The sequence below is a fragment of the Canis lupus genome, chromosome 10, assembly GCF_003254725.2.
Source record: "Canis lupus dingo isolate Sandy chromosome 10, ASM325472v2, whole genome shotgun sequence".
Lineage (NCBI taxonomy): Eukaryota > Metazoa > Chordata > Mammalia > Carnivora > Canidae > Canis > Canis lupus.
Window position 1 is genome coordinate 29320737 of NC_064252.1, and position 24334 is coordinate 29345070.

A 24334-nucleotide genomic window follows, 5' to 3' on the forward strand; every position below is an offset into this window, starting at 1 on the left:
TTTGGGGAGCCAGGATGAAGTGCAAGGGCCCCTGTCTTGTCTAGGGGCTGCAGTGGACCGGGGAGGGGCTTCTGGACTTCCAAGGGCTCAGCTCAGGGGGTGCCAGTCTGCTCAGGTCAGAGCAAGGGGTGCTGATGGCAAGGCCTGGCCCAGGGCAGAGGGCTTTGCAGGCCTCGAAGGAGAGAATTAGGAGACTGTGAGAAGCAGGAGCCAAGGCAAAGCCCCCCAGGCTGACTGGAGAGGTTGGGCAGGGTGGTCAGGGCCTCACTTTCTCGCCTGGAGCTGGACACAGCGATCCTAGCCTTACAAGGGGTGTAGGAGCTGAAATGGGCTGAGGTACATAAGGATGGTCAAGGCACCACTGTCCTGTCAGGAGCCGTTGCTTGAATGGCAGATGAGCTCCCAAGGAGAAGCATTTGCTACTTGGAGGTGATCAGGGAAGCGATATCTGTAGGAAGCTTTGTATGGCAAGTGACAGAAATGCAACTCAGACTGCCTTGTGCACAAATCAGAATGTTTGGCTAATGTAACTATTACCCTTTTTTTTTTATTAAAGATTTTATTTATTTATTCATGAGAGACACACAGAGAGAGGCAAAGACACAGGCAGGCGCCATGCAGGGTGCCCGTTGCAGGACTCGATCCCGGGACTCCAGGATCACCCCCTGAGCCAAAGGCAGACAGACGCTCAACTGCCGAGCCACCTGGGCATCCCGTTATTACCCTGTTTTGAATAAGCACAACACATGCCTACCTCAGGGCCTTTGCACTTGCCATTCCTTCTATTAGAATACTTTTCTCCCAGATATTTTCATGGATCTCTCCTTCACCTCTTCAGATCGTTATGGAATACATTTAAACTTTAGAATTTAATACAACCAACACTCTTTATGCCTTTTCCTGGCTTTATTGCTTTACTTTGCTCCTAGCATTCATCATCATTTAATGTGCTATTTTTATCATTTATTTTGTTTATTGTCTTTCTACTCACGCCCCCTTTCCCACTACCATGTAAGCTCCACCAGGTAGGATTTTTGTCTTTTTTTTTTTTTTTGACTGCTGTAATTCCACCACCTAGAACTAGGTCTTGCATGTAGTAGGTGTGATGGTGAACTTTATGTATCAACTTGACAGGGCCACAGGGTACCCAGATATTTGGTTTTCTACTTGAAAGAGAGAAAGAGACACTGCATGAGCTTGGAGGGTGGGGCAGAGGGAGAGGGAGAAGCAGACTCCCTGCTGAGCATGGAGCCAGACTTGAGGCTTGATCCCAGGACACATGAGATCATGACTTGAGCCAAAGTAGATGCTTAAGCCCCTGAGCCACCCAGGTGCCCCCATATTTGATTAAATATTACTTTGGGGTATGTCTTCGAGGGTGTTTCCAGGTGAGGTGAGTGTTTGAATTCACAGGAGGAGTAAAGCAGATTGCCCTCCCCAACGTGGGTGGTTCGTACCCAATATGTCGAGGGCCTGAGTAGCACAAACGGCTGGAGGAAGGGGGAACTTGCTCTCCACCTGACTGTTTTGCTAGGCCACTGGTCTCCTGCCCTGGGACTTACATTATCGGTTCTCCCGGTCTTCAGGCCTCTGGATCTCCAAGTGCAACCACAGCACCAGCCCCCCTGGGTCTCCAGCCTGCCAACTGCAGATCATGGGACCTCGCAGCCCATATTCGTGTGAACCAATTCCCTACAAGAACTCTCTCTCTCTTTAAAAAAAAAAAAAAAAGAACTCTCTCTCTCTCTCCACACACATATATATACTTATCTCCAGTTGGTCCCGTCTCTCTGGAGAACCCTGACTGCCACAGTAGGCATTCCTTGACTATTTGTTGAATGAAGAGATGATTGAACACACACAACTGAGAGGTCCAGAGGATGAGTGGCTTCAGGCATAGCTGGATCCAGTGACTCAGGTGACTCATCCGGGCTCCAACTCACTATATCTCTCGGCTCTCTGGGCTCTAATTGATTTTGTTCTTCAGGCCAAGAGCCATCTGTGGCTCTAGATCCACATCCACCTTACTTAGCAAAGTCCCCCAGAGGGTCAGAGAGAGAGGCCCAGAGAAGAATCTGGTTTGTCTGGCTTGGCTCTCTCTCTGAACCACTCAGTGTAGTCAAAAGGCAGGGTCAGTCAAATGAGATGAGTTCCCAGTAGGAAGAAAGGGGGACGGCCCTAGGAAGACAAAACAATGGAAGTCTACCACAGAGGACTTCCTGGAGGAGGTAGCCTTTGAGTCAGGCCTTGGAGGATTATTAGGACTTGGCCATGATGTCAGAGCTTTCTACAATTGGACCTGCCCACCTGTCCAGCCTTTGCCTCCTGTTCCTCACTACCCTGTGCCCTATGATCCAGCCACTCCCTGCTCCCTAAATGTCTCCAAGTCTAAACTGCCATGTCTTTGCATATCTTCTTCAGAAACCAGCATAGTGCTCCACGCTCTTAAGTGTCGCTCTTAAGTGTCGTTCCCTTACACAGTCGCAGGCATGCACGATCCCAGGACCCCAGGCGCATGCACGACTCCAGGAGCATTCTTGCATATGCATGGCCCCCTGCCTTTCTCTCTCTTCCTCTCACACCATTTCTCCTCCCTCCCTCCTTATGAACCAGAAAACAGCACCACCACCTTTCACCTGGGTAGCATGTATATCAGCCGAGTCAGTAAGAAACCCCCAAATATCTCCTCCACGTTTTGGCCTCACTACCTAAAATTCAGCCATTGTTCCCATCTGATGTGCTGGCCACTGTGCTAGGTTCTTTGGAGACGATTTAAGAAAAAAAAAAAAAAGCTGTAGTGCCTGATATGGAAAAGATACTCAACAAATTTTTTTTCTTTTTTTTTTTTTGATACTCAACAAATATTGAGTGAATTGATGAGTTACTTAATTCAATCAATCAATCAATCAATCGATAGATAAACTTCATTTCCAGGGGCCAGAGCAAGGGCCCCCTATATTGCTCCACCAGGAAGAATGAGGTGAGGGCCTGGAGGGAGGTGTCTAGGGCATGTGGTGGGGCTCTGCAGGGAGGCCTTCCTGGAGGAAGTGCCATTTGAGAAGAGTGGGCCCTGCACAGCAGGGGGTGGGGGTGAGATGAGTCTACAAGACAGGATGCGGGAATGTCACAGAGGCCAGTCTAGGGTGGGATGGGAGTAGAGAGTCTTTCTTTGGGGTGAGACATCAAGCTTGTGTGGCCTTTGTTAAAATAAAGTCCCTGGGGGCAAGTAGTGGGATCCTATCTCGCGACTGTTAAGACAAGGTGTGTGTGGGGGTTCAGGATGGCTACATTTTGACTGAGGGGCAGGTGATGGAGGGAAAGTTCTGGAACCCAGGGTATGCTCCCCGAAGGGACCCCAGCTAGGCCATAAGTAGAATGAGATCCTAAGCCTTCGGAGAGGAGGTCCTAAGTATTTACATCCTCACAAGTTGGGCACTTTCCAGTTTACAAAGCATTTTTCCATCCGTTATCTACCTGGTCCTGAATGGTAGGAATTTCCTCCTTCAGCAAGTATTTATAGAGAACTTCCTGCTTGAGAGGGTCTCAAGGACCAGTGGTCCTCTGCTGACGGAACTTAGGGGCCCCCTGCCAGGCCCTGCCCTGTGTGGGTTTCCGTGCTGGGTGGGGGTGGGGGTGGGGGTGGGGCGAAGTCCACATTGTCAGCATGAACCTGGTACGAGAGGGACCCAGCACCTGCTCTCACGGGCCCACCGTCCATCAGGAAGAGGGGCGTTATTCACTAAGTATAGACATTTGGGTCCAAAGTCTAGCCGTGTCAACTCAGATGTTTGAAAAAGGCAGGGTATTTTTCAAGAACACTGTTTCCCTATTAGCCTGGTGCCCCCAGCGTATCGGGTGCTTGCTCCGTGTCAGGCCTAGTCATAGGTATTTCACTGAGTTTGAATTTCACAACCTCCTGTAAGGCAGGTGCCCTTCTGATTGCCATTTGGTTGGCAGAGCAAGAAACGAGGCCCAGAGAGGTTAAGTGACTCCCTTGAAGCCACACAGCTAGCAAATAGCAAAGCAGAGTTCAAACCCAGTAGTGTGGCTCCAGAATCCGCACCCTTGATCCCTGTACATTTATCTCGTGCTTTTAAGCACCCCCACCTCATTATTACATGTGTGTGTGCATGTGTGTGTCAGGGGCATCTTGGAGCCAATTAATGGGATCTCGAGCTTTCCTGGTAAGTGCTCAGGATCTCAGGTTCCCCGTCCTCCCGGCCCCCCTCCCCGCCCCGCTCCTACCCACCACCACACTTGCTCCTCTTCAAGAATGGAGCCTGGGCGTAAGGGAGGAGAGGGGAGGTGGGCTTTGGCTAGAGCCTGCCAAATAGTGCATGATTGGAAAATTTCACCACCACCACCCAGTTTGCAAATATGAGTATTGGCACGTAGGTAGGGTAAGAGCATCTGTATCACCTGCTCTGCTGTGGAAGGTCCCCCAGAAGGAGGGGTTGGCCAGGTGAACAGGGTGGCCACTCCAGGCCAAGGTGGTCCGAGAGCCTGACGGTGGGGGGCGGGGGGGGTGTCACACTGCCCCAGCTGCCAAGATCAGAGCCGGGGAAGTGCCGGCCCCATGGCCCAGAGTGGAGGTCACAAGATAGGCCTGAGCCCTGTCCGGCTCCACATGCCCCCCCGGTCCAAGCAGGAAGGCCTTGGATTCCGTGGGGACACAAACCCTGGTGACCACACAAGCCAGTGCGACTGTTGGCCTCGCGTCTTCTCCGGGCTGGGCCACCGCACCTAATTTTAACTGACCTGCTGATTCATGGGAGGTGGCTCCCTCCCCCACCCCGGCCCATCTGCAGGGCAGCCAGGCGCAGCCAACCGCAGCCACCCCTCAGGGCCCGCCCAGGAGCTGCCAACAATTTTAAAGTTCAAGGTCATTCCTCATGGGCTCTAAGCTGGCATTCCAGCCTCATCCATGACCAATCCACTTCACAAAGCTTCTGGCCCTGTCAACTAGCCTTCTCGGGGTTTCCTGAACATTCCGGTGCATGCCTGCTTCCCTAACTCTCGGGACCATCTTCCAAGTCCCCATCCAAATGCCCCCTTTTGGAGGATGCCCTACCAGACACCCCGGACTGAGTGGCTCATCCTCCCCGGGTCCCTTCACCTGCAGCCTTATCCGTGGGGACCACACACACCCAGAGGACAGACAGTGAGCCCCTACTACGTGCTCTGGGGGAGATTAGGACATCAGTTATAGGAAGGCTTTGTTCCCAGCCCCTCTTTCTCATCTTTCCACTAGACCACAAAACATTTTACTCTCTCGGTGGGGACAGCGGCAGACACAGTGCTGTGTCAGCCTGTCTCACTTCCTCTGGGCCCTCGGAGAGGTCTCCCTCCCAGCCTCCCTGGAAGGTGGCACCACTGCCCTGTGGCCTCCATGGGCTGATGGGACACAGGCTGAAACGATGAGCATCTCCCCTCACACACTCCCTTCTCTCTGTGCTGCCTGCCTGCTGGATACAGAGGAGCAGAGGCCTTCCAAGGTCTTGGGGCGGAGTGTGGGGCCCTGAGTCACTGTGTGGAGCAGAGCCCTCCCCGCAGCTTGCCTGGGATGGGAAGTGAGTGACAGCTGGAACCACGAAGCCCTGGCTAGAACCAGGCTGTTTGTTACAGCAGCGGGTACTAACGTGCCCTCAGCCACACCTAGTACGTATTCACCCGCGGCCACCGCCCGGCTCCCCTCTCCACCATCCTCCACATCACACCTGACTCTGTCCTCCCTCCTCAGAATTTCCCATGCCCCCCCTCACTGCCCCTGGAAGTTTCCTTTTCTCTCTTCTTCTTCTCCCCAATCCATAAAGACTGTGATGCCCCCCCAGGTCCTTCTCTTCTTCCCTCGGCACCGTCTCTGGGTGACCTCTGCTGCTTCCTGTCTGCTGACCACTCACTCATGCTCTGGCCCCGTATTCTGAGGCTCCCCCAAGTCTCTAGATAAATTCCAGATGTTCCGCGTCACAACCCTGGATGGGGGTGGGGCGGGGGGAGTCCTCTCTCCGCAGAATAAGCTCAGGGAACCAATTCTCAAGGGAAAGGTCAAAGTCAGTGCTCGTGGGAAGAAGGGGACTCTGTCCTGTGGACCAAGCGGGCTTTCGAGAAAGAAATCCCTCTTTGCCACTGTGACTCGGGTTTGATTTTGGATCAGAGAGAGAGCCCAACTGCAGCCGGGATGTGGGAGGGTGTTTTACTTTGTCTCCGCTTTCTCTGTCCCCTCCCAGGCAGCGGAGCTGGTGCCTTCCTCCCTGGAGGAGCTTTCTCGGTTGCTAGGCCTTGGGCTTTGATTGTTTTTAGAGGGAAGGGAGGAGGTTTGAGGAAAAGACTGGGCTGCGTGCCTGGCCGGGCCGGAAGGACAGGGGGCTGCAGGATGCGAGGGAGAGGATGGAGGAGGGGGCAGGAGGGGAAACAGCCCAGGGCTTCCCCTGGGAGGGAAGGGGGGGCTCCTCCCTGTGACCTGCCCTCTCCACGGCCACAGCCAAGGCCACACAGCGCCACCCGGTCCGGCAGAGCAGGGGCCCCTCTGCCTTTCCTGAGGGCAGGAGCCCTGTGGGCGCCGGGGCTGGACCAGGGAGGATGCAGAGGCTGCAGCGACGCGGCCTCCACCTCCCCAGCGCCACCTTGCCGGAGGACAGCCAAGCCTGTGTACCCCTACACCTGCCATGCAGATGTCCCAGGGGAGACCCCGCCCGCGTTAGTTAAGGGCGCCACCATCTGCCCAGTCACACCCCAGACTGGGCAGATTCCCACGGCTGGTGGCCCAGGGTCACCCACTCAACCCCCTGTCTTGGCCTCCCCTGCAGAGGCCGTCCCCTCCTTTTTATTCCTCAGCTGGGCAGGGTTGGGGGTTCCTCTTACAGGCCTCCTTCCCCAAACCCATCTGTGCCTGAAAAAACATCAGGACGGTGGTTGCCTCTGGGAGGTGGTGGGGTGGGGACTGGCCAGGAAGGGGCACGCGGGAACTGTCTGGGGTGATGATAAGCTTCCAAATTCTGATAGAAGTGGGTTACCCGGGACACAAACCTTGGAAACTCCGTTGGGGTGCACTCCAGACATGTGCATTTCATCGGGTGAACACTTTACATCAAAAGAAACAAAATGCAAACAGCTGTTGAGCCCCCATCAGTGGCCTGCGAGCCCAGGGACTCGCGGCGGAGGGGACAGACAAGTGTCTGCGTTGGCTTCGAAGTGCCACAAAAATAAGACTGGTGGGCACGTGGGGGATGGGTGATGAGACTGTGAGATGCCGGTGGCAGAGCACAGGTGGTGGCCATACCACACTTGTTCTAGAATTTTGTCAACTTTGCAGCATGTTATGAACATTTTTGGAATAAAATGTTGGGGTTAAGTGTCTCCTGCGTCCAGACTTGTCGCCTCGGTGACATGATTCCTATTGCGGCCAGTGTGGTGCCCCCAGGACAGCACAAAGCCCCTGGCCCGCTCCTGTTCAAAACCCTCCTGTGGCTCTCTGCTGCGGAGGAGCACATTAGCCCCTGTAGCTTCCAAGGCCATCCGTGGTTGGCCACTTTATTTTTCTGGGTTTTTTTTTTCCATTCCTTCCCTCCAACCTCCCTTTTCCCACCACAGAAACTCTAAAGTACTTCTATTTGTCTGCATATATCATGCTCTTTCCACATCCTGTGACAGATATTTCTAGTTTTCATCCAATTTTCCTTCTCTCATCTTCCTGAGTAATAGAACTCTCAATTTTTGTCTGGGGATGTGGCCATATAGAAAAAACACTGCATTTCCAGACCTCCCTTGCAGAAAGGTGTGGCTGTATGGTGTGCAATGAGAGAATGGATCACAGCTTCCAAAAACTGTCCCTAAATGTAGGGGGCATGACTGTCTTTGCCCCTTTTGCCTTCCTGCTGGTTGGAATGATGACTCGATGGCTGGAGTTTAGGCAACCACCTTGTATCAGGAGGTGGAGGCCACGTGTGTAATACGGCACAGCACTAAAGGAGGCTGCGGCTGGGTGTGTTCCTTACCAGCGCTGGACCTACCTCTGGGTCTCCGTAGAGAAAGGAAACTACTTTTGTTGAAGCCATGCTATTTTGGATTTTTTCTTTTCTTTCCCTTTTATAAAAATTTTATTTTTTCACAAGAGACACACAGAGAGAGGCAGAGACACAGGCAGAGGGAGAAGCAGGCTCCCTGCGGGGAGGGGAGCCTGATGTAGGACTCGATCCCAGGACCCCGGGATCACGACCTGAGCTGAAGGCACACCCTCAACTAGTGAGCCACCCAGGTGCCCCTATTTTGGATTTTCTGTCACCCACAACCAACCCGACCCACCAACTGCAGCATCCCCCAAATTTTGATCCTTATGCTTAGAATATTCTTTCCTCACCCTATTAGCAAACCCCTAATAATCCTCCAAATTCCTACTCGGGCATCACCTTCTCTGTTACATGTTCTTTGGTGGAAGTAATCATGTCCTCCTTAATGATTCCTTTGTTCCTTATGTCATGGTGAGCAATTACTGAGCACTTACTGTGTGTGTACCAGGCACCCTGTAGAGTCCTGCATCTGCCCTTTCTCTTTTCATTCTTACGAGGACATTTGGGATAGGCAGTTATTTTCAAAGTTTCCATTTTACAGATAAAAAACCCCCAAAGCCTGAAAAGTCATAATACCCTCCCTGGGTCACAGAAATAACAGGTGGTGGGGCCAAGTGTAGAATCCAGCTGTGTGGTTCTCTGTGCCTTCCCCTATGCTGCACCATCCTCTTACTACCTTTATTACAAAGCACTTCATCGCCTGTTTACACATCCGTCCCTCTCATCACCCCCTAAAGTCCGAGAACCCTATGCTCACCTTGGTTTCTCTGGGACCCAGTGCAGAGCCCGGCACCCAGTGAGCACACATGTCCATGGACTAGCACTTCAAGTCTAAGTCCCCCGTCCTGGTTCTGGCACAGGAGGGCCTTCCCAGGTGGGCTCCCATCCCCAGCATGCTTTTCCCCATGTGTCCCCTGCACTGGGCTTTGGCACACACAGTCCCTTAGCTCTGCTTAGGGGCCTCCTGCTTAGGCCCCGCAGAACATGCCCTCATACTTTAAGATCCAGCCCCCTCCTCACTTGGGCCAGCAGGTCTTCCTCTTGTAGCCCTCCCACCCCCCCATCCCTCCCAGCCCCCTACCCCCCCTCCTACCCTCCCAAAGCCCTTTGTTCCAATCTCAATCCCCCCCCAAGGTTTCCTCCACTCGACCTTGAGTCCCTTAAGAGCAAAGACCACGGCTATTCATCTTTTAATAATTTGGAGAGCCGTCCCTGGTGGGTGCCATGACCACAGAGATGGAAAGAGACCCAGTCGCTGGGGCCCGTGGATGGGTGAGCGCGGGACCTCCCAGAGCCGGAGGCGTCCTCCTCGCCGCCACTAGATGGCAGCAGGGCCCCCAGGGGTCCGCCTCGGCCTTTCAGCCTCTGCCTCTACCTCCAGGAAGGACCCTGGGCCCACCCAGTTCAGGAAAATAAACGTGCCAAGAATTTCCTGGCTCAGCTCTCTGCTAGGTGTGCTGTCAGTGAGGTGAGCGGGAGAAGAGGAGGGAGCCAAGTTCAGACCAGTCCCCAGGCGCGAACACCCCTGGAGCCAGCCTGCCCACCCCCACCCCCCCGAATTGTACTTGGCATCTCCTATCTGGGTGACTTCGCTGCTCACTCACTCTCTGGGCCTCCTTCTCCTCTTGCGGAAAGTGAGGTTTATAAAAGCATCTATCAAAAAGGGCTGCTGGGAGGGGCAGTGTCCTGGAGAGCACTAACGTGGAGTGAGTGCCTCGTGCTTCTGAGGGAGCTGGCGGGCAGGCATGGGGAGCTGCAGCCCAGAGCGGGGACAGATAGGGCTGCACCGAGCCTGGGGGTGAGGATGGGGGGAGGAAGGCACACCTGCTAGGAAGGCGGTGGAGTTGGGGGAGGACTCTTGGAGCTGGAGCTGTTTTTTTGAGATGGACCAGGAGGGGAGGGAGGGAGGGGGCTGCGGAGGTGGGGCTGGGCTGCATCCGGTGACAGGTGGGAAATGGGGCAAGAGGAACCCCCCCAGGCCCCTGAGGCTGCAGAAGGGGGGGGCGGGGAGGAAGGCTGGTGTCCTCAGGCTGCACCTGTTATTGGGATATTGGGATCCTTGTGTCCCTGCCAGTCCTCTTCCAATAAAGCCCCTCCAGGCCTCCAGGGAGAGGAGGAGCTTTGCCATGTAAACTGTATTTTTAGTTCCCTGTGCCTCTGTCCGGCTGCTATAAGACACCTCTCCCCGCCCCCAGCCCCACGACTTGGCTGGAGGCTCCAGGAGGACAGCTGGGGAGAAGGGGAGACGTGGTCAGTACTATGGCTGCCAGGGGGCTGGGAGGAGTGGGGTCTGGGGTGAGCTTGGGGGTCCCGCTGCCCCCTCGAGTCTGCTCAGTCTGGCCTGGCGCTGGACCAGGAGAGCAGACTGCCAGGAAGGAGCAGGCTAAGCTGGGCGGGAGGGAGACACAGGCTGGCCTCCAAAGGGGCGGCTCCCAGGAGGAGGAGGAGGAGGAGATAGGGAGGCGGTCAAGGTTGATGGGACCCTTGGCTCTGAAGGGCCGAAGTCACCCCCTCCCTCGCTGGAGTCTTAACATGTAATCCCCCAGATTCACTGCGGGGAGTTGCTGGCTGTCCAAGGGCTAGCAAACTCCCAGGTCCTTGTTGCACAGACACCTGGGGACCCAAACCTGTGTGTGTGTGGAAGTGGGGGTGGGAGTGGGATGCTGGAAGCCCCTTGCTAAAGAGTTCTCTTTATGTGCTCAAGGAGAGGTGAGAATTGCTGCCTTGAAGACTGCAACACTGATCTTATTTTTGCCAGAGAGTCTCCTGGTTTACCTTGCCAGGGGCAGGTGCTCAGTTCAAGTTCTGGGCATGGTTAGTATGGACAAGAAAAGCCTGCAGCTTCCTTCATGAGGGAGACTCTCCTGGTCCTCTGTATCCCCAAAGAGCCAGCAGAGCACGGACAAGGGAGTAAGTGTGACAGGAAGGCATATTTTGGTTCAACCTAAAGAAGACACTTTCTTTTTTTTTTATTATTTTAATTTTTATTTATTTATGATAGTCACAGAGAGAGAGAGAGAGAGAGAGAGGCAGAGACACAGGCAGAGGGAGAAGCAGGCTCCATGCCCCGGGAGCCTGATGTGGGATTCGATCCCGGGTCTCCAGGATCGCGCCCTGGGCCAAAGGCAGGCGCCAAACCGCTGCGCCACCCAGGGATCCCAAGAAGACACTTTCAAGTGTTAGGTGGTGAGCTCAGTACTCCTAGGAGTATTCAAGCAGTTGCTGGGTGATGATCGGTAGGGGAAATTCCCGCATGGACCGGGGATCTTCTTGGACAAGCTGCCGTCAGAGTCCCCTGTTAGCTTCAAGACGGGACAGCCCTATCCTCCTACACTTCTCTAACCCCTGCCTTTCTGTGAGTCTGGAGTCTGGAGCCCGTTTCCAAAGTGGCCAAAGTTGGGAGACTTTGGTGACTCAGAACTTTAACCCTGGGATCTCAAGACTCCAGAATTTGAAGACTCGAGACTGATCCTACGTGTCTGGGATTTTTGCATTCAAAGGATCCTGTGACATGAGAAGGGAAAGAGGACGGGGTTCGTCCGACTTGGAGGGACCCAGTTTCGCCCCACGGAGTGTTGAACTAGCCCACCTCTGTGTGTGTGCGCGCGTGCCACACGTGAGGATAAGGCTGCTGGAGGTTTTTGTAGTTCGTGCATCTCCCGCTTCTCTGCCCCGGCCATTTGAAGGCTGTCGCAGGGATAATTATAGCCCCCAAACAAAGCTGGCGACTCCAGGTAGCCATGGCAACCGTTAGGTAATGCCCGTTCTGTTGTAGAGATGTGTAAGTACAAACAGATGTCGGCTCCTTCCTCTTAGCTTAAATGGTAAAACTTAAAAGGTCCATCGACTTCAAAGCCACAGGTTTCCATGAGCACGCCAGTTAATGGGGGCGCCTGCCAAGGGGTGACAGCTAAGTATTCAACACTTTAGCGTCAGTAATGATTTGATGAGCTTTTAAATGCTCAGGCTGTCCCCAGACAGCTCAGAGGCTGGGGATGGCAGAGCTGTGGCTTCAGATTGGGTCCCAGCCCCACTGCTCACCAGCCCCGGGCAGCGGGCACAGTGCCCTTACAGCCAGGTGGGGCACCACGCCGCCCTGCCCTGTGGGGCTCGGCCTGCAGCGAGTGACCGAGAGGAGGGGCGGCGGTGGCTGAAGGTCTAAGCCCCTGGCAGACCTTCCTGGAGTTGCCTTTTCTCTTGTTCCTGGGCCTGGCATGGAGTAAGCCGTTAGTACTGGGCAGCTGATTGAATAGACATAGGATAGCCACCCCCCACCCCCGCCCCAATTCCTTCTCCATCCCTTGGCGTTTTTAGCTACTCATTGTCCCTCTACACCTTCCACTGTGAACGGTGGATGGGCTCCACATCCCTGGGTTAACACGAGCCTCGAGTGGGACTCCTGGAGCACAGGGTCTGGGAGGGGCGCCTGAGAAGCAGCCCTGAGCCTCTGGTTGGGAACGAGCTGATACAATAAAGACATAGACAAGGCTCACTGAAAGGAGGCATGAGGGGTCATACAGGAAGTAGCAGCTCATGGTGATCCCCAAATGGGAATTGGGCCAGACTTGACAGAGAACTGAGTGACTTCTGAACCCCTAGATTATACCAAAGAGCTCTAAGTTTGGGGTTCTTACTCAGTGTTGGCCATGAAATGGACTATCTTCGATGCCACACTTCCTACCACCTAGACAATTCTTGCCAAATGCCCCCTTCATGTTTGGGGAAGGGATCTGATTGATGTAACTAACAGATACGGACAGATGGACACAGCCCTGCCATTGGCTACCTCAGGTTACATGCCAGCCCTGGTCCGGTCACCTGTGACTGACAGGAGCATGGGGAAAGAACATGACCCACATGGTCATGGAGAGACTAGAGCAGAGCAGATGCCTTTAGAAAGAGCTGTATATGTGGGGTACTCATAACTGACGAGTCCAGTATAGACTCAGGACAGCCAGGACACCTGCTTATTCTTTCTGAACCTCAGTGTCCTCAGCTATAAAATGGAGTGATGATACTCATTACTTTGCAAGGCCTTCGTGAAAATTAGATGTAATCCCACCCAAGGAGGCACTTGGTAAACTGTAAAATTCTGTGTTGATGAAAAGAAGGGCCTGTGTACCTTGATCATAGCACTAAATCAACTGTACTATAAGCTTGTTCCTTTTGTCTCCCCAAGAGATTATGAGTTTCTTGAACACAAGAATGTGTTCATTTAGTTTTGTTTTCCTTGGCATGTAGCAGTTTCCATCACACAGTAGATACTCCCTAACTATGTGTTGGATGGATGAATGGATTGATGGGCAGATGATGGATGAATGGGTGAGAGAGTGGATGGATGGATGGATGGATGGATGGACGGACAGATGATGGATGGGTGAGCGAGTAGATGGATGGATGGATGGATGGATGGATGGAGCCAGCATGGAAACATGGCCCAATGAAGGGAGCAGCACAGCAGGAGTACCTACATGTAAATGGAAGGCGGAAGAAATTAATTGTGCCTCAGGGGGGGATGTCAAGCAAAGCTTCTCAGAAGGAAATAGCTGAGTAAGGCTGTGAAGGCCACTAAGCCAGGAGTTTTCTGGGTACAGTGGGAAAATTCAGACTCCACGGAGCTGTGGGTTTGCCTGGGCTTCAACCAGCTATAAGGGGTACCACCTTGGCTCCTGCCCTCCGCCTCTGCCTGGGTGAGGGGCAGTCTGGCAAAGTGGGCGGGCTGTGGACAAGGAGACTCTCAGGGCCAGGCCAGCCCCAGGACCAGCCAGCGTGCTGCTGCCTGAGCTTGAAAACATGACAGCTCCTCCTGGGATGGCTGACAACGGGGGGAGTTGAGTTTCAGGCTGCTGGCTTTGGCTTTGATGGTGCCCTTTCTGCTGGCCTCGGAGACTCCAGACAGTGGCCCAGCCTCCTCCCTGCTCTTGCCACATACACAAACACCCCCACGCCCCTGTGGCCTGAGTTGTCCTACCACCCCACAATGGCACCTGCCCCAAAATAGCTTCCATGTGAGAGCTACAGAAAGGAAAAGATTAGACCCCACATGAAAAGAAGGGAGGAGGAGAGAAAGAGAGAGAGAGAGTGAGCGAGCCGTCAAGTGATCTGTGTCAAGCTTCAGGGAAAGTATAAAATCCCTTTGGGGCCAGGCGATCTCAAACCCCAGCTGTCAAAGCCAGGACGCCGAGTCAGCCCGGACTTGCTCTTTTTGTCTTCTTCAGCCTGTACCATGGGGCTCAGCGACGGGGAATGGCAGTTGGTGCTGAACATCTGGGGGAAGGTGGAGACTGACCTGGCGGGCCATGGGCAGGAGGTCCTCATCAGGTAAAAGGAAGAGATCCCATTGCCTCTGTCACCCACCCCTCAAAGATCAAAGGTGTGAGCCTGTAAGGTGGAACATTTGTGTGGGGTTGACCAGTTGGCTGCATCAGTTGAATTTATTAAGCCCCCGCTTGGTTCCCCTTTGCTTTGTAAGAGTCAGGGACTTGAGTCCGGGAAGGGAGAAAGGAAAAGGGATCCAGCTCATGCCTGTGTCAGCAGCAAGAGAAGACTGGTGCTCAAACCCTGGGTGCCTTGTGCCCACCAAGAGGAATCCTAGAATTGTAGACAGAATGAGCAAGGGCCCCGAGGCGTCTCGTCCAGCTGTGTCACTTAATGGATGAGGACATAAAGGACCTGAGCGGGGCAGGACCTCCCCTGAGTCACAAGTCCTGTAAGGTCTGTAAGCTGTCAAGGCTAAGACATGGTCTTCTAGATGAGACCTGCAGCTCAAGAATTGGCTCTGCCACTGAGCAGCTGTGTGACCTTTGGGATGGTGCACAACCTCTCTGAGTCTAACAGCCTCTCCTCTACAATGGCGGCGGGGTAGGGGGGGATGCTAATATCTACATTTTCGAGTGGAAGTGAGAATGGAATAAGATAATGCGCGTGAAGGGCCTGGCACTGTTCCTGGAATATAACAGGTTCTAGAAGGTGGTAGTAATTGTTATGGGTGGAGCCAGACTACGGATCTTCACAGTACGATAATTAGAAAACAGAAGACAGAGGCCCGTTTCGTGACCCCAAATGTTGAGGAAGGTTGAATTCGAGAGCTCTGAGTGGTGTGGCCTCCAAGCACGGCTTGACTGCTATAGCAAGGGGTTCCAGAATACGCAAAAGAAAACAAAATCCCAAGCTTTGTCCATAAAGGATGGACTGTGGGACTTTCTTTTCCCACTGCCCGCCACCCCAGATGGTGTGAGACCCCTCTCTGGTCCCTTCTCTCATGCTCTGGGCAGCACGAGTCAACCATGTAACTGGACGTAAATCAACATTTCTGCAGCTGGGAGCAAGGGGACCTTCTCCTTTGTCAGCCAGATTTTCCTCTCCCACTCAGGTGTCTTTCCAGTCTCCCTCGCGCTTCCGTTCCCACTCCCCCATCCAGGGAGAATGGCCAGGCCCATAAGCTCTGTGACCCGAAGTCCGAGCCCTGGGTGGCCACGCTAGAAACGTTGGGGAAGGGTGGTAGCATAATTGGGGTGTCCCCTTATGCCTTTCTCCGCCTGTCCTCTGATAGCAGGCTGCAGGGGCTGCAACAGGTCCTGTTTGGGGAGACAAAAGTACCCCCCAAATTGACATCTGCTCTGCAGCCACATTTACTGTGTGACCTTGGACAAGTCACTCCTCCTCTCCTGGTCCTGTTTGCCTCTTGGTTGTCTGCCAGGGTCTCTGAGGTCCCTCTCTGCTCTCAGGTCCTGGCATTCCCTGAGCCCATGCTCCTCCCTTGCTTTTGGAGAAGAGGCAGGGTTGTTGGGGTTGGGGACCAGTTTGCCAAGTGCAAGTCTCTCCAAGGTGATCTGGGGGCCACCAGCCCCCCAGGGCAGTGACTTGAAGGAGACTTGGAGTATTATGTCATCAGGGGAAACATTCCCTCCTGGCCCAGGGTGGATCAAGAAGACCTGCCAGGGGCCAGGGGCCAGGGATGAGACGTGATGCCTGAGACTCTAGGGCCCTGGAAGGTCCCAGAAAGCTCAGTGCCCTGCTGTGTCCTAGGCTGTGGGACGTGCAGAAACTGGAGACCATGCCAACCGGTCCCGCCCGCTGGGTGTTGGGGTCGGGCAGGAGGGCCCCCCTCTGTGTGGAGGGCGGGGAGGGGATGCTAATTCCCGGGGCTGCACGTGCCTCTGTGAGAGCTAGCCTCTTGGTTCTGTTCCAGCCCTGAGCCTGGGCTTCCTCAGCGACCTTGGCAAGGTCATTGTCCTCCACGTCTGACTGTAAAAGACAACAAATCTGCTCCACTGAGCCTGCTAATAAAACACCGAGGGCTTCGCTGCAATTACATGATCACAAAGGGCTGGAACGAAAAGACCCGAGGGTCGCTTGGAGAGCCTGGCTGCAGGAGCCGGGCAGGGGCCCCGGACCGAGGGGGCTTCCGGGTGTGCTCCTGCCTTTCCTTCTCTTATATTTTTGCATTTAGGCCAAGAATTTTGAGGCCACGAAATGTTTGAAAATCACTGCTGGTAGCCAGTACTTCTCTTGTTACAGAGAGGAAACAGGGCCTGAGGGTCACTGCCAGCCAGAGGCGGCTGCAGCAGGACCCCAAATCCCTGATCCTGATGGCGATGATGGTGATGGTGATGATATTGGTGACGGTGGGGGCCGTGGCAGTGATCACGGTGGTGGCGACAAGAAGGAGGGGTGAGGACAGCGAGTATGGACACGTGCACCCCACCTGGCCCTGTGTTGGGTGCTTCATACATCTTCACTCACTTAAAGCCTCACAAGTGCCTTATGGGGTAGATGTTATGATCACCACCCTGAACAGAGAGGTTGAGTGACTTGCCCACGGTCGCACAGCTGGAATTCAAATCCAGGCAGCTCGGACCCTGGCCTATCACACGCCCGCTTGGGAGCCCCGCACTCCACTGGTCCCCTACCCCCGCTCCTGCCACACCAGAGGGGGCCCCCTCCTCAGTCCGGTTCTTGGGTCTGGAGCAGAGAAGTAGTCCTCGGAGCAGGTCCCAGTCCTCAGTCTGCCGTGTGGGTGTCCGATGGGGCCTCCATTCAGAGGATGGCTGGGAGGGGGCCTCCTGGGCCTGTGACAAGCGAGGTGGGTGGATGTGGGACTGGAGGTGACAACACGGGGCTTCTGAACCAGTAGAGAAAATCTTTCCACCCTTCTCTGTGGGGTGAGGGGTTTCCTCTGTCCATTTGCAGGTAAACCCAGGTGTGGCCTTGTGTGGCTGCCCGGGGCTCCCGGCGGCAGGACCATGGGCCAGGGGAGGGAGGCTCCAGAATGGTCTGGGGGTGCTGACTAGCCCGATTTTCCCGCACTGTTCAAAGTAAATCTGGGCTCCTTTTGCTGGCTCACTGGTGGGGAAGGTGAGGCAGGGGTCAAGCCTGAGGATTTGGAGGCTGAGATATCAGCTAGACCGACCCTTTTGGTTTATAGATGGGTGAGCCCTGAGCCAGAGAAGTTGAGTGACTTCTTCAGCGTCACACAGCACATTAGAGGCAGCAGGGACTGGGCCTCAGCTTCCACAAATCTCAGCCCCGTGTTCTTTCTCCATCACCTCTGGGAGCCCCCCAGGATATCTGTGATCCCCTGGCTGCCTTGGGTGCCAGGTCCTGGGGCCTTTCCTGCCCCCAACAGGCTCTCTCCAGTGTCCTGACATCTGGGCTTCACCTGCGGGTACTGGGTATCGCGTCTGTCAGGCAGGGGGTTGAGGATCATTGTCACCAGATAATAAGTGGAGCTCAGGGACCCTTGGGTGAAAATTGCCGGAGAGGAGCTGTCAGTGCACAAGGCTTGGCGGGGCTGGGGCTGGTGATGTGGTGACGCGGGGCAGGGCGAGGACAGCCCTGGGCGATCTGGGGAAGCAGGAGGGATTGGCTCCTGGGGGAAGGATGTGCTCCCTGCTGGTGCTACCCTGTGCACGCCTGTGTGTGTCTGGGCGTGTGCCCGTGAATATGGGTGTGTGCCGTCGGATGTGGTCACAAACAGGAGCATGTCAGCGGCAGGGCTGCAGGCCTCGGCGGGAAGTTATACAGGACAAACTTTCCCAGGGCCTGAAGCTGGGGGCGGGAAAGCCGAGCAGGTAGTGTCACCCCTGCCAACACTTCAGGCTGTGACACACCACCTTGGGTGTGAGCTGTAGAACCATCCAGCCCCTGCAGCAGGCCTTGCCACCACCGGCCAGCCGGTGACCCTGGGCATGTCACCTACCTCTGTAGGCCTCTCGCCAACAGGTGAAATGGGGAGAACCACCCCTGCCCAGGCGGCAGGTAGGACTCCCTTCAGCCAACACCCACCTTTCCACAGCAGGAAACGCAGGTCCAAGGTTCAGGTGGATGCTCAGGTTCACGGGCAGAGTCCTGTCTGCGGCCAACTCACTGGCTCCGGGGCAGGTGGCTCCCTCCCCTGCCCCACCCCAGGGGCCTCACCATCTACTGTGGGAGCACAGAAGGGACGCAGTGGGGAGGGGGTCCAACCACAAAACAAGCAAGTGCTTTCTGAGCCTGAGAGCTAATCTGGAGTGGTAGTGAGCCTCCTGTAGCTGGAAGTATTCAGGCAACCAAAGGATGATCCCAAGGCAGGAAGCCGCAGGGATGGCCCCCTGCTGGGTCTACTTTTTGGGTCACTCAGGCCTTGGCCCTGCCTCACACCCACCCTGTAATGTTGAGTTATGATTTATCCCCTCTGAGCCTCTGTGTGCTCATCTGTAAAATGGGAGATGCAGGTGCACAGCCTGCAGGTGCAGGGCCCAGTGCACAGGGGGTACCATCAGATCCAGGGTCCTCCAGCCCCGGTGCCCCTCCCAGCCCCCCACCTCTAACCGTGATGCCAGTTGGTCACTTGCCCTCCAAACAACTTGGAGGAGATTGGGGTGAAGCCAGGGAGCCAGGCCACCACGTCCTCCCTCCCCGCCTGGCAGCAGTAGCAGACGATGAGGATGGGGAAGATGGTAACGGGGAGCCCCTCCGCCGCATGCGCTCGTCCTTCTCGCGCTCACGTAATCACCACTACGGGTGGGGCACCAGTCATCTGTGTGCTCAGATGAGAAAGCTGAAGCACAGAGGTGGGGGACGCACCCAAGGCCACCCAGCTGGGAAGTAGGGGGGCCCTGGCTGGAACTGGTGCCTGGCCACCTCCAGACCCTACTGCGCGTCCCAGTGGGGTGTCCCAGACACTGCAGTGTCTGACTGCAGATCTCCCTGTGCCCACAGGCTCTTTAAGAACCACCCCGAGACCCTGGATAAGTTCGACAAGTTCAAGCACCTGAAGACAGAGGATGAGATGAAGGGCTCCGAGGACCTGAAGAAGCATGGCAACACCGTGCTCACCGCCCTGGGGGGCATCCTTAAGAAGAAGGGGCATCACGAGGCCGAGCTGAAGCCCCTGGCCCAGTCACATGCCACCAAGCACAAGATCCCCGTCAAGTACCTGGAGGTGGGAGGCAGGGCAGGGGCGGGCAGGGCGGGCAAGAGGAAGGAAGAGCCTCGAAAGGGGTGTGATTTGGGCCTGAGTTCCAGCTGGGCCGCTGATGCATGGGTGACCGCTGTGCTTCCTCTTTGTACCCCCTGTTCCCTTATCTGTAAAGGGGAGCTGTTGCCTGCTTTGTCTTCCTCCGGGGGTCACAGAGACTAAACCCATTTCTCCCCCAAATCAGAATGTTATTCAGAGGAAGCAGGGGTGCACCCCTTCCCTGCCCCCTGCGGGAAGGTACCATTCTTGTACCCATTGGGCAGATGAGTAAACTGAGGCACAGGGAGGGGTGATAGCTTGTCTGTGGCACACTCCCAGGATTCAAACCAGGGGCCGACCCTCTGCTTCTAGCCCCTGTGCCACGGGAAGTGGCAGGACAATTGCTGGGGCTCCATCCTGGGGTAGGGGTGGCTGGTGGATGGGGGGAGTTGGTGGGCAGGGGAGAGTCTGAGCTGCAGGTCTTGCCTCTACAGCCAGTTGGGGGAGGGGTGTGACAAGAGGAAGCACTGGGGTCAGGGGGTGGTGGAGAGGGCCTCAGGGGGATAGGAGCAATCCCTGGAGGTGGGAGCAGTAGCCAGGCTGGTGCAGGGAGGAGGATCAAGATCGTGGTCATCGCTACCATGAGGAGGGGCCAGGGAAGCCTTCACCTGGATGGCTGCGTGGAATTCCCACAGCCTCCCCCAGATGAGGCACTGCATCCAGGGCGCCTTCTTCTCTGCCACAAAGGAAGTTCAGAAGTAGGGAGTCCAGAGCTGGCTTGGGGGCCCCACAGCCACCCGGGGGCAGGCTCTTTCCCTGCTGCCGATGTTGGCGTGAATCCCCAAAGTTGACTCCTGGTCCAACGTGGCTGCGAGAGCTCCAGCCATCCGTGCTATACTCCAAACAGGAAGCAGGAAGAAGAGAGGAAAGCTCTCTTTTAGGGAGTCACAGAAATTCCATCCAACAGTTTTGTTTACGTCTCACTGGCCAGAAGTCAGTTGTAAGACCACATCGGTCTGCACGGGAACCGGGGATGGTAGGCCTCTCGCCGCTGCAGGTACAGCTGGTGTTCTGTTACCCAGGCAGAGGGAGAAGACGGACATGGGGCAGGAATTAGCAGACCCCGCGCCAGGCAGGTGTCCTTCTCATACCCACTGCACAGATTTGGAAACTGGAGGCTCGGAGAGGTTAAGGAGCAGGCCCGAGGTCACACAGCTAAGTAGCCGGTGGCTACGGTCTGAGCTGCGGTCTGAGCTGCGGGCCCTGGGAACTCCGGCTCTTCACCCCTGTGGCACCACGTCTCTCAACCGCCTCCACCCATGTCTTCAGGCCCTCAGCCTCCCCCCATGCACCCCACAAATCACAGCTGCCTCACAGATCACACCCAGTCGGCCCTGCCCGCCCATCCGTTCAGCCTCACACACGTGAGGAGCGGGTCCTGCCTTGGAGATGCTGCGCACGCTGCGGCCCCTGCCCTCCCCATCTCCTCTTGGCAGCAGAGCCCTGTCCATCCCCCGGGGCCACCTCCCCTGCATGTGGCCATCAGCTGCTCCATCCACCAGCACCACCCCCCGCCCCGCCTCACCCCTGCCAGGGCACCTGCCCGGCTGTACTGTGATTTCTGCATCTCCCCAGCTGCATCTCTGGGCTGGGGCATGAGCTCCTCGGGGGCAGACCCCCGCTCTCCCATTTCTGAACCCCAGTGGCATGTGGTGGCCTCACTGTACAGCCTGAATGAGCCTCTAGGGGGACCGGGAAGCAGGCTCAGAGAGAGAAAACGATGACTCAAGGTCACCTCGCAGGCCCAGGGACAAGAACCCAGGTCTACTTCAAACAAGTTTAATTCACTGCAAACCCTGCAAAATCTGAGGCGGAGCCCCGGGGTCCCCCCACCCCGCTGTGAGACCTCCTCCCATGCTCTGCAAAGGGGCTGCTGCTCCCCAGCTGGGACGGAGGGGACCACAGAGGGCGCTGGGTGCCAAGGGCAACTTTTCTCAATTGTCCGGCTGGCCTGGCCCACACTCTCCTAGATGTTAGTGGCTCTGCCCCAGGGCCACTAGGGTCTGAGTGGGGAGACCCGATGGGGTCGCCTGAGCCGCTGTTTTAGGGTGAAGTCACACATAGGGGTCACAACAGAGCAGGGCCTGGAACCTGGGTATCCCACGGTCTCCAGGGCAGGGTTTACGTCACGGTAGCCCGAACCCCCTCTCTGTTGTGTGACATTTATGACCTGAAGGGTGAGCTTACGCACGTGTCCAGATCGGTGCCCAAAGGCAGGTGTTTGTGGAGCTGTCCCTGTCTCTTCCTTTTTCTTTCTTATTTTTTGAGAGCGAAAGAGAGAGAGCATGAGGGCCGGGAGGAGGGGCAGGGGCAGAGGGAGAGGATCTTAAGCAGGCTCCATGCCCAGTGTGAAGCCTGATGCGGGGCTCGATCTCACAACCAACCTGAGATCATGACCTGGGCCGAAACCAAGAATCTGACGCTTAACCCACTGCGCCCCCCGGGCGCCCCGCCGTCCCTATTTCTGGGCAGAACCGTGTTTACTGGGTGTTGCCATTTGTGCCTCTTGAGGTCTCTGTCAACATGTGCCCCCCGCCACCAGCCTGTGGTCACTTGTGCTCGGGGTGAGAAAATGGGAAAAGCCAACCGAGGTGCGGTCCCTGCGTCCGTCCCTGGCTCTGGCGGCCGTTTGTCTACAACCCCCTGGGTGCAAATTCCAGCCCTGCCGTCCACTTGCTATGTGATCTGGCTACATTTCCGTCTGGGCCTCTGTAACCTGATACCGCTTGGTCCACCGGCCAGGGCTGTGGTTGGCATCAAGTCTTGACTAAATGTCAAAAAGGCCCAGTGGCATTTTATGGCGCTGAGATCTTTCAGTGGCTAAAGCAGCGGTGCTGTAGATGTTCCTGGGAATGACGCTGTGGGTGTCTGAGCGCACGTGGGACGTGAGGTTGATACGGGACAGGATGGGTCCTGAGGGCGAGCAGTGGTCCTTCCTCGACCTCCCTCCTTCCCCTCCACCAATAATTCTGAGCACCGGCTCTGTGTTTGGTATAGAAAATAGGATGCTCTGCCCCCCACCCCCACCAGCGCCCACACAGGCTACTTGGAGCAATAACCACACTAAGCCACTGAATGCAAAAATTAAACATACGTGGATGGAAACAGTTTTTTCCTAGATTTTCTGGCTGCAAAATCCTGGGTAAAACCATGGAATAGGAGCATTTCCCTTCCCTCTGGCTGCCAGCGCGGAGGCAGTGCCCCGGGCCCCCGCATCCCCAGCACTAGCTGAGGAGGGTGGCAGGTGAGCCGGCCCACCTGGCTACGTGACCTGGAGCCCGTACCGAGGTGGGCCTGGCTCCCCGGGGCACCTGTCTTACAGGGTGGTAGGGAGCGGAGGAACGAATCCACGGACAGCCCTTGGACGCACGCCTGGTGTGTAGTAAGCGTAAGCGCTTCATAAATGGGCGTGGAATAAAGAGAAGGGGGCGCTCAGCCTGATTCCCGTCTGGCTCCTGTGACCCGCACCCCTCTCCTCCCCACTGCAGTTCATCTCAGATGCCATCATCCAGGTCCTGCAGAGCAAGCATTCCGGGGACTTCCACGCCGACACCGAGGCGGCCATGAAAAAGGCCCTGGAGCTGTTCCGGAATGACATCGCCGCCAAGTACAAGGAGCTGGGGTTCCAGGGCTAAGCCCCTGGACGCTGTCGCCCCCACCCACGTGGGCCCCGGGGCCCCAGGGGCGGGCGGGTCTGATCTCCTGTAGCCGTGTAGACTTTGCTTCTGAGTGTCCGCTTTGTTGATGAGAAGTGGGCGGGAGAGGCTGTGCAGGGTGGCTTCGCGGGCCTGGGGCCTGGGCCCCTTGTGGAGGGTCACCGCCCCGGGGGCCGGGAGGAGTGTGGCCCTTTGCTCACTGTGGCCCACAGAGTTCTGGTCACACTTCTCCTCTCTCCTAAACTCCAGCCCAATCCCTCCAACCTCCTCAAACTCAACCACACCTTCACCCTCCCCTCTGATCCCAAATCCAAGCCATAAACCAAGGCCCGGCCATAAGAACGCTCTGATCCATCACTGCCCCCCAGTGTCCATCTGTAATGAAAAAGAGGTCTGGACAGAGTGGGCCAGCCACCCCCCAGCCCGAGGGAGGCGACGTGGATCTGGAACATAAGTGTGCCTTTTCTCAGCGAATGGAGTGACTCACCTGGTTTTAATAAAAGACCCTGCAACATCATAGTCTCTGTCTGGTGAGCTTCCTCTCCTGGAGCAAGTGAAGAGGGCCCCAGGGAAGAAACGGCTGGGATTGTGTGCGCAGACAGCCCTGGGGGGTGGAGGCAGAGGGAGAGGAGGAGAGGAGGGAAACAGACGGAACCTGCCCTCCTCAGATCACCCTCAGTGGCAGGGACCCCATGCGGGGCATGGGGAATTGCAGGGGCTGGGTGGTGAGGGGAGCCCTGTGGGTGGCGGAGGTGGGCTGGTCACCAGACCTTTGCACCCAGAGGCAAGCAGTTGCACCCAGAGGAGAGGCCTGGGGGGCGAGGGGGGGGGGCGGTCACCGTGGTTACAGCAACTTCAATAACATGCCAAGGACACTGCTAGTGAGTGACAAAGCCGGGTTCAGAGCTGGGGAGGCAGCGGGGACTCCAGCTGGGGAGGCAAAGAGGTGGCCAGCCAGGGGCGGGCACTGACCTTCTGGCCACAGAGGAGGGACAGACGCAGGGGAAAGAACTCACAGACACGGGCCAGGAGACACGATCCACATCTACAGATGCCGAACACGGACAGGATGTGTGGTCTTACCACAAGGACCCAGAATAAAATGTTATGTG

The 24334-nt window shown here is 56.0% G+C and overlaps 1 protein-coding gene across 1 annotated transcript; it reads left to right on the top strand.

Annotated features, from left to right (window-relative positions):
- Positions 1 to 10208: 10208 nt before the first annotated feature.
- MB (myoglobin) lies at positions 10209 to 23739 on the top strand. The gene is made up of 4 exons (XM_025461261.3): positions 10209 to 10316; positions 14285 to 14387; positions 19269 to 19491; positions 23055 to 23739. The coding sequence occupies exons 2-4, from the start codon at positions 14293 to 14295 to the stop codon at positions 23199 to 23201; spliced, it is 465 nt and encodes a 154-aa protein (XP_025317046.1). The 5' UTR covers positions 10209 to 10316; positions 14285 to 14292; the 3' UTR covers positions 23202 to 23739.
- The last annotated feature ends 595 nt before the right edge of the window (positions 23740 to 24334 follow it).